The sequence below is a fragment of the Urtica dioica genome, chromosome 12 (assembly GCF_054948205.1).
Source record: "Urtica dioica subsp. dioica isolate 48M chromosome 12, U.dioica_male_clone48M_v1_H2, whole genome shotgun sequence".
Lineage (NCBI taxonomy): Eukaryota > Viridiplantae > Streptophyta > Magnoliopsida > Rosales > Urticaceae > Urtica > Urtica dioica.
Genome location: NC_142767.1, coordinates 21074832 through 21084248, shown reverse-complemented (window position 1 = coordinate 21084248; position 9417 = coordinate 21074832). Strand labels below are relative to the sequence as shown.

Below are 9417 nucleotides of genomic sequence, written 5' to 3'. Positions count from 1 at the left end.
TTCACACGGTTTTGATTTAAAATGCAAAATCAAATATTTTCGTTGATTCAATTAATCTAAGTTGATTTCTTTCTAAATTTATGTTGATTTTTTTTTATTAAAGTTGAGCGACATTGAAAAGTTTGGACGAAAGGTAATATTGGTTTCTTCGTGATTTTCGTTTTTCTCCTTTTATTGATTTCGTAATAGCCGATTCATCATTTTCTTTGATCAATCGGGTAAGTAGGACCATAAAAAAAATATTAATTTTCATAACTTATTTGTGAAAGTATAATGGGATTTCATCTCAAAACCAATTGGTAATGAAATGAATAATTCATGACCTTTATAAACTCTTGTTAGTTTTCATTCATTTTTAATGTGAGATTCCTAACACGCCCCTTTGGCGGCTCTATGCGTTCGCTCATTTTGGGCCGAATCCCAATGATTGGATCGGATACCCGTTTGGGCTTAATGGGCTCTGATATCATGTGAAAGTATCAATAGGTTCCATCTCAAAACCAATTGGTAATGAAAGAAGTAACTCATGACCTTTATAAGCTCTTGTTAGAAATGTGAAGCTGAGACGTACAACTCAGCTGCCAGCTCAGCTCGCAGTCAGTTAGGCACACCTCCAGTAGTTGCCTGACATGTGCCATGCTCCCATAACTAACTTATGTAACTGTTTCTGTTAGAAGCTTGGCATATAAGCAACCGAAATGTAAAGAGTTCAATCAATGAAAAACAGTTGAATCAATTCTTGATCAACAATAGACTTTTCTCTCTCTCTCTCTCTCTCTCTCTCTCTCTCTCTCTCTCATCTATCTCTACTCTCAAATCTTCTGTTGGTATCATGTGAAAATATCATGGGATTCCATCTCAAAACCAATTGGTAATGAAATGAGTAACCCATGACCTTTATAAGCTCTTGTTAGTTCTCATTCACTTTCAATGAGAAATTCTTAACATTATTCAACATTTCAGTTTTCTTGTATTTTGTTTGTTCATAAATGTTATTAACCAATATTAATATTTTTAACCACTAGATCAAACTTGTATATTTGCATTCAAACTGTTCAAAGAACAATGTTTTGAATATGAAAGTTCATCATCTTCCGTTATAAATCAGGACATTAGAAATTTTGATTTAGACACTTTCTAGTTCGATAATCAAGATTTGAATGACTTTCTCATGAATATGGATATTAGTAAACAATATGTCTATGAATAAAGATGTTTTTGTTTCAGCGATGAATATGATTACTTTGAGAAATAATTTTCAATTTAGAATCCGGAGATCAAGAAAGACACCTTGATCCTCGTTTGCATGAATAATTTCAAGTGTTCATGGAAGATGAATGCAAATGTTTGTTCTTATTCTAAATTGTATGCTATTAGGTCTTTTGTGGAGGAGGATTCTCGCTTTGGGAAGAATATTATTCATCAAAAAAATTTCTCATAAATTAGTCGATCTAAGCCACATCAAACGTTGCAATTGTAATCTAGCCAACATTTCGTTTAATTTTCGAATCTAGCCAAATTTGATGACATGTCATATTTATGTAAGATGGTATTTACTATATTAACCTTGGTTTGGTTTCAAAAATACTAGCCCACGTTTTGAAACTTGGTTTTGTAGCCGAATTTGTTATATTCGGTTTATATTTCGAATTTTTAAAAAAATTATATACTTTGCAAAGTTGGTTATTGAGCGTTTTTTTTCTTTAATGAACATTATAGCCGTGTAAGCAAATACAGTGTAAATGTTCGTAAATTTTTGTTAATCTCCGTTGCTTTGTTAATTTCTGTTAATTATGGTAAATTTACATATGTGCAGGTAGAGCCGATTTCTTTCATTTCCTTTAATACGCATTTAATACGGTATTTTTGTTTTCCAAATTTATTTTCTAATTTTGAACGGGATTTTATCATAATTACGTGTATTCATTATCTTGTTTGACTTATTCAATCAAATAAATATTTCATTTCCCTTTTAATTACATCAACGAATCTCATATTATGAATTCAAAAAGTTGAAATTAAATTGCTGAAATTATAGCCGTGTAAGCAAATACAGTGTAAATGTTTGTAAATTTTTGTTAATCTCCGCTGATTTGTTAATTTCTGTTAATTATGGTAAATTTTTTGTGCATTTATTGCATTAAATTTTCTCTTTTAATTACATCACCGAATCTCCTATTAAATTAGCTAAATATCCAATTAAATTGCGAAAAATATGAAATTAATTGGCTGTATACAATTCAAACCGGTCAAACGTGGGCTAGTGTTTTGATCAAGTAAGTATAAGAAAAAGGATAAATTATGTATTTTATATCCGTAAATTTCAGTAAATGGTTAGATTGCAAACTTTACCAAACGTTGGTTAGATTCCAAAAACCATGTTTCAAAATGGCTACGTTACTAGTTTACCCTTGTTAATTAGTATAAGATTTTATTAGGGGATTTATGTTGAATAAGATTACTCCTAAGGGTGTACAGTGTTTTTGTTGATGTTGCGCTTTGTAGTTCCATTCTCTATCTGAGCACTGTCATTTTCTTTGCAAGTCTCCATATTTTTTTGTGGACTAACAGCTATTAATCTTCCCTTTCCACTGCTTCTCCGAATTGAACATCCTGTGAAATTTTTTCGATCTTTTCCTCATTAATTAACAGTTTCCAATTTGAAGTTATCAATTGCAAATACTAAATTCTTGTTTAACAGCATTATTTAGATGTCTAAACGTTATGTTAATATAAATTATGAAAATAGTTGGATAATACCGGTAATGTGACAAATGTTTTGTCTAGAGACTTATGTAGGACCAACACAACTCTAGAAGTCACGTGCTCGTATTATTTTTCTGATCCCATCTACTTTCATGTTTTTTAATCTCTTCCATCATAGAAGTTATATTTAATTTACTCTTTCTTTTATCGTCAATAGTGTTTTTTATTCTTTTAAGGGTTTCGTAGCTAGCAAGTTATCAGAAAATTTGATTTTTACAAAAGCAAATATTATATGATCTAAGAAAATAGTCAATTACCTACTAATTTCACAATAGCTGAAGTGACGAAAAAAATTCAGATTTCCGACAAAAAAATTGGCAAAAGAAAAAGTTAACACTAACTAGATTTCAGATTTCACTAACTATGTCCATACTTTCATAGAAGTTCCACATTGCTATAAGTCGGTGCCTTTCCAAGGGACTCAATCCACTAACTAGATTTTACTGATTTTTGTTTATGAATAAAATAAAATAAAAATGAGTTGGTAGATAAATCTTAAATCAATCACATAATAATAAATAAATGACAAAAATAAATACACCTAAATTCGCATATTAATTTAATAAATAAAAAAGAAGAAGAAAGAAAAAAGGTGTTTTTCCTCATTTTGATTATAATACTTTTATGGGAAGAATTTAACGTGCAAAAGTATTATGGCATGCTATAAATAATGGCAGGGAAGACTACAATGGTAAACTCATACAATAACGTATCACACGATATCTCTCTCTCTCTCTCTCTCTCTCTCATTCTCTCATTCTCTCTTCATCTTAAATTTGTTTTCAAGAAAAAGAGAAAATAGGAAAAGGAAAGAAATCCCGTAAACGCTCAAGTCAAGGCTCGATCTTTGGCTCCATTAACCTCTGTTGAATCTTCTGTAAGAGCAGAGAAGAAGGGTTGTGAGATAGAGAGAAGTTTTGAGATCAGATATGGAACAGAAACATGTTCTGTTGTCAGCTCTGAGTGTTGGGGTTGGTGTGGGAGTTGGGTTATTGAGCTCTGGTCAGTCAGTGACCAAATGGGTCAAAGGAACCAATATCAACACCACACCAGATTTCATCTCAGAAGACCAGATTGAGCATGAGCTTCTCAGACTCGTCTTTGATGGCAGAGATATCAATGTCACATTTGATGATTTCCCTTATTACTTGAGGTAATTCAAGAATATCACCTCCTTTATTTATTTATTTAATTTATTATTAATTAGTACTGGGTTTCTTTTGTATATTCTTTTTGGGGATCCAGAAGTGTTCTGCTTTGACATTGAGCTGTCAATTTGGGTTTTAAGAAAAGTAAATTGACCAACTAAGTTATAGCTTGTACTTGTAGATAGATTCTTCTTATCCTGACTCTTGTGTTCTGATAATGATTGGTGGTCAACGACAGCGAGAGAACAAAAGTGTTGTTGACCAGCGCTGCGATGGTTCATCTGAGGCACGCCGAGTTTTCGAAGCACACCCGAAACCTCTCGCCCGCTAGCCGAGCCATTTTGCTCTCCGGACCAGCAGGTTTGTTTTTTTTTTTTAAAGATAGCAGGTTTGTTTGTAGCTGTACAATTTTTAAATTTTTGTGAGTGAATTAGTGTGATTTTTGACATATTTGGGGTATGTTTTGTGTTGAAGAGATTTACCACCAAATGCTTGCCAAGGCTTTAGCACATCACTTCAAATCAAAGCTGCTTTTATTAGATGTTACTGCTTTCTCTCTAAAGGTAGAGCCATGTCCACAAACATGAATATGATCTTCTCTCTTTTTTTTTTTGTTATTATTATTATTATTATACAGCCAGTGCTCATATTTTTATTGCTTCGATTCATTTGCTGTCATCGCAGATGCAGAGCAAATACGGATGTGCTAAACGAGAATCATCGGTAAGCTTTCCAGTCTCTACTACTTTGTTTCTTTTTGTGATAGTTTAAAGCATAAATGAATGAATTGAGTAAAAACAAAAAAGTGAAAAGAGTCCTGATCATATACAGTCCCTTCTCATCTGTAGTCTTCGAGCCGTTCCATCTCAGAAGCCGCATTGGAGCGAGTATCAACTTTATTCAGCTCCTTCTCGTCGATTGCTGAACCCAAAGGTATGGAAACAACTTACCCTCAAACCATACCTTCACCAAAAACATAGTCCTTGAGAGAGTATATTTACAGAATTGTTTTTTTCTGTTTTTCTATTCTTTTTTTTGCAGGTACTCCAGATGTCAAATCAAGGTACATATGTATAAGAATAACCTTAAATTTCTTTCTGTTACAGAGAATCATATAAATTTCATGTCTCTCAACCAAAATGCCTGCTTTGTTCCCAGGGGCACCGAAGGCTTGAAGCACTCGACGACGAGCTGGTGTTTTGACGAGAAGGACTTTGTCCAGTCACTTTACAAGGTATATATAGATACATAGCTCACACAAAAACTCTCTTGTCTATGAATCTTCAAACACACTCACAAGGTGTTTCATAGGTGATTGCGTCGAAATCTGAGACTCGCCCGATCATACTCTACATCCGCGACGTGGAGAGGCTTCTAAACCAGTCGGAGAGATTCCACGGGTTGTTCCGGAAGATGATGGAGAAGCTTTCGGGGTCGGTTGTGATCCTCGGCTCCAGAGAGGCACTTGGTTCTGGGGACGGGGTCGGGGAGAGGATTTCGGGGATGTTCCCTTACAGCATCGAGATCAAGCCGCCGGAGGACGAGACCCACCTGCTTTGCTGGAAGGCTCAGATGGAAGAGGACATGAGGGCGATTCGGTCACAAGACAACAGAAACCACATCTCCGAGGCACTCGCAGCCAACGACCTCGAGTGCGATGACTTGGCATCGATCTGCCACGCGGACACGCTCGTCCTCGGAAACTGCATCGAGGAGATCGTCGTCACCGCGATCTCCTACCATTTGCTGCACAACAAAGACCCCGAGTACCGCAACGGAAAGCTTCTCATATCGTCGAAGAGGTCGCTACTAATAAACTGCTTGTTTGTTTGTTTGTTTGTTGTAGTACTAGTTGTGAAGAGGAAAAGGGAGAGAGTATTTGACCTTTTTTTTTTTTCTTCTTTCTTGTTGTTGCAGTCTTACACATGGATTGAGTATATTCCAAGAAGGAAAAAGTGGAGAGTCTTTGAAGATGGAGACTAATGCTGAGTCTTCAAAGGTCTTTTTCTTTTCAATTCTCGAGTGATATGGTTCGAGTTTGTTGAGATGTTTTATTAAATAAATAAATAAATAAATAAATAAATGTATATCTTCCCTTGGTTTCATAGGAGGGCGAAGAAGCTATCAGCGCGAAATCAGAAGGTCAAGGACCAGAAAACAAAGGCGAAGGAGAGAAATCCCTTTCTTCCGGTAAAAAGGACAGCGAAAACACGCCTCCGGTGAAAGTAAGAACTGAGCTTAGAAGCATTCTATCTTAAAACATCATTTAAGAAGAGACATCACATAAACGTTACTTGCGCCGCGTTAAGTATGACGAGGTGTCATCTGCTCAGTTTTTTTTTCTTACGTCGCCGTGTTACTTGCGCAGGAAGTTCCGCCGGACAACGAGTTCGAGAAACGGATAAGGCCGGAGGTGATCCCGGCGAGCGAGATAGGCGTGACCTTCGCCGACATCGGCGCTCTGAGCGACATCAAGGAGTCTCTCCAAGAGCTCGTGATGCTTCCGCTGCGGAGACCGGACCTCTTCAAGGGCGGTCTCCTGAAGCCGTGCCGCGGAATTCTCCTCTTCGGGCCGCCGGGGACGGGGAAGACGATGCTGGCGAAGGCCATCGCGAACGAGGCGGGAGCGAGCTTCATCAACGTGTCGATGTCGACGATCACGTCAAAGTGGTTCGGCGAGGACGAGAAGAACGTGAGGGCTCTATTCACACTCGCGGCCAAGGTGTCGCCGACGATCATCTTCGTGGACGAGGTCGACAGCATGCTCGGGCAGCGCACCAGGGTCGGCGAGCACGAGGCCATGAGGAAGATCAAGAACGAGTTCATGTCTCACTGGGACGGCCTCTTGACCAAGCCCGGCGAGCGAATCCTCGTTCTCGCCGCCACCAACAGGCCTTTTGACCTCGATGAAGCCATCATCAGACGCTTCGAGCGCAGGTATATATACATATAAATACTACGAGGTTCCATCTCAGAACCAGCCCGTGATACTGATCAAACCTCGGTGTGTATGCAGAATCATGGTTAGTCTGCCTTCAATTGAGAGCAGGGAAATGATACTGAGAACCCTTCTGGCGAAAGAGAAAGTCGAGACTCTAGACTTCAAAGAGCTCGCAGTGATGACAGAAGGGTATAGTGGAAGTGATCTCAAGGTACATCAACATTTCCCTTTTTTTTTTTAGGAAAAGCTTAATGAACCCACATTTGATATTTGTATTCATTTGAGTATGAGACTGAACTACTTTTTCGGGAACAGAATTTGTGCATCACGGCTGCGTATCGGCCTGTTAGGGAATTGTTACAACAAGAGAGGGAAAAGGAAAAGGTAACTTTTGAAAGACTTCATTTTCTGTGTGTAAAAATATTCTTCTCACATTGACACTCGAAAACATTTCGAAACGGTGAAAAATGCAGGACAAGAAGAAGAAGAATGATTTAGAAAGCTCTTCAACCTCAGAAGAGGCTTTGGCCCCAAAAGAAGAAGACAAGGAAGAGAAAGTAATCAGTCTCAGGACTCTAAATATGGAAGATATGAGGCAAGCAAAGAATCAGGTAACACATAATACCAGCAACTTGATCTACAAGCAATCCTTTTTCCTTTTCTTTCAATGGTCCATATTCATAAACAAACATCAACACAAATTGCAGGTTGCAGCAAGTTTCGCTTCAGAGGGGTCGATAATGAACGAATTGAAGCAGTGGAACGAGTTGTATGGTGAAGGTGGTTCGAGGAAGAAGCAACAACTAACTTACTTCCTCTAAAACAGTTTCGAAAAACGAATATTAAGATTTTATTGTGTGTGTGTGTGTGTTGTGAAAGGAATGTGAAGAAAGAGTATTCGATTTTTTAGTGCACATTGAAAATCTCTACCGCCACAAATCTTCACGCCTGAGCCAAGCTTGTTGGAGTGAAATTAGTATATCTACTTAGCCATTTATTTTATATAAGTACAAAGATGGGGTGTCGGAATTTATCTAGGCCGCCCTATAAAAACCAACATCGGTCGCATATCATTTTTCATAGTAGATTTTAGTAGCTGTGTTTCATTGAATGTCATTTTCTTTTCTGGTGTTGAAGTGGTCATGAGCCAGTGACCCCTTGTAGAGCACTAGTATTTTTGTAAATTGGTTCTATAGTGTTATTATCATTATTATTATTATGATTATTAGTAGTTGTTTTAATATTTGCGCATTGTTGTTATCAAGTAACGTTAGATTAATTACAATCAATCATGATATTCTCTCATTTTCCGAAAAGCAAAACAATTGTTACTCTTTCATCAACCAAATACTTCTTGTTGGGTGCTAGAAAATGACAATTAGTTGGAGGTGATCACCGTGAAGCTTAGATGAAAACTTGAGAGTTCCGATGTTAGAGTGAAGTTTGTGATTAGAGCACAATTTTTAAGTAGTCTTGTCTGTCTCCGACGACTTTACAAATGGTGGTCTAATGTCCTTGTCCTTTCGAGTCACCTTCTTTAGTGCATATAATTGAAGAAGAGGGAAAGGAGAGTTTGAGTACACCTAGCAACAATAGGCCACTCCTCTCCTCACACAAACCCGCGGATATAGTTTTTTTAATATATATGTATACAAAATGTGGAATTATCATTTCTCAAAAAAAATAAATGTGGAATTATCTATTTTTAATATATATTTTAAATTAGGAACAAATGCGATTTTATTAATGGACAAATTAAGGGTCGAATTCAAAAATTGAGACAATAAGAATGACTAGTTCAAAACAATATAATTGAGAGAAATAATAAAGAACATGCATTTTTTTCTCGGAAGAAATGAATTTATAGGATGACGAACACTCTTCGAAGTCACGCGTCGATGACTTCGTCCTTCGCTTTCTCTCGTTGTGCCATGCCACACTGCTTGGTTTAACAGCCGTGAAGAATTCGTCAACAGATCCGAGTCTTGAGAGATAACGGCGGGCCATGTGCTGATTTCGACTTCGCGGTTGCTTTTGGAAGAAGGCGAGCCAAATTCGTCTCAAGGAGATGGGTTGGGTTCAAATGGCTTGTCTCAGGTCGATCTGTACGCGGTAAAAGAATGACGAACGACAACAATGATGTAGTTTGGTATTTTCATATGTTGTTGGGCCGCACGGGCCTTCTTAAATTATCGAGCTTTTCGGCCCAATAACATTTATGTTTAGAAAAGCCGTCTACACCCACAGTAGCACAACTCACTCATGTCATTAAAATTTTAGCTCAAATTTCATTTAATTAAAAGAAGTAATCCACCAAGTAACTAATATCACACTATTCCACAAATACCCTCTCGTAGTAAATATATACTAGATTCGTAAATTCATTTACTAAATATTAGGATTTGATCCCAAATCCAACCTAAAATCAGAAAACGAATTGCACAAAAAACGCGAAGAACACACATAGATTTATAATGGTTCACTTTCAATGCGAAAATTATATCGACTTTGTTGTTGCAAATTCTTACTAAAACTCGAAATCACGAGAAAGATGTTTACAAC

General features: G+C 37.1%; 1 protein-coding gene across 1 annotated transcript; it reads left to right on the top strand.

Annotated features, from left to right (window-relative positions):
* Positions 1 to 3490: 3490 nt before the first annotated feature.
* Positions 3491 to 8153, top strand: LOC149380244 (P-loop containing nucleoside triphosphate hydrolases superfamily protein). Its single transcript, XM_089602590.1, has 15 exons — positions 3491 to 3919; positions 4153 to 4274; positions 4389 to 4477; positions 4599 to 4637; positions 4763 to 4847; positions 4956 to 4977; positions 5073 to 5148; positions 5226 to 5716; positions 5832 to 5913; positions 6023 to 6139; positions 6283 to 6851; positions 6931 to 7066; positions 7171 to 7239; positions 7329 to 7466; positions 7563 to 8153. Exons 1-15 carry the CDS (start codon positions 3696 to 3698, stop codon positions 7674 to 7676), a joined length of 2373 nt encoding a protein of 790 aa, XP_089458716.1. The 5' UTR covers positions 3491 to 3695; the 3' UTR covers positions 7677 to 8153.
* Positions 8154 to 9417: the final 1264 nt, after the last annotated feature.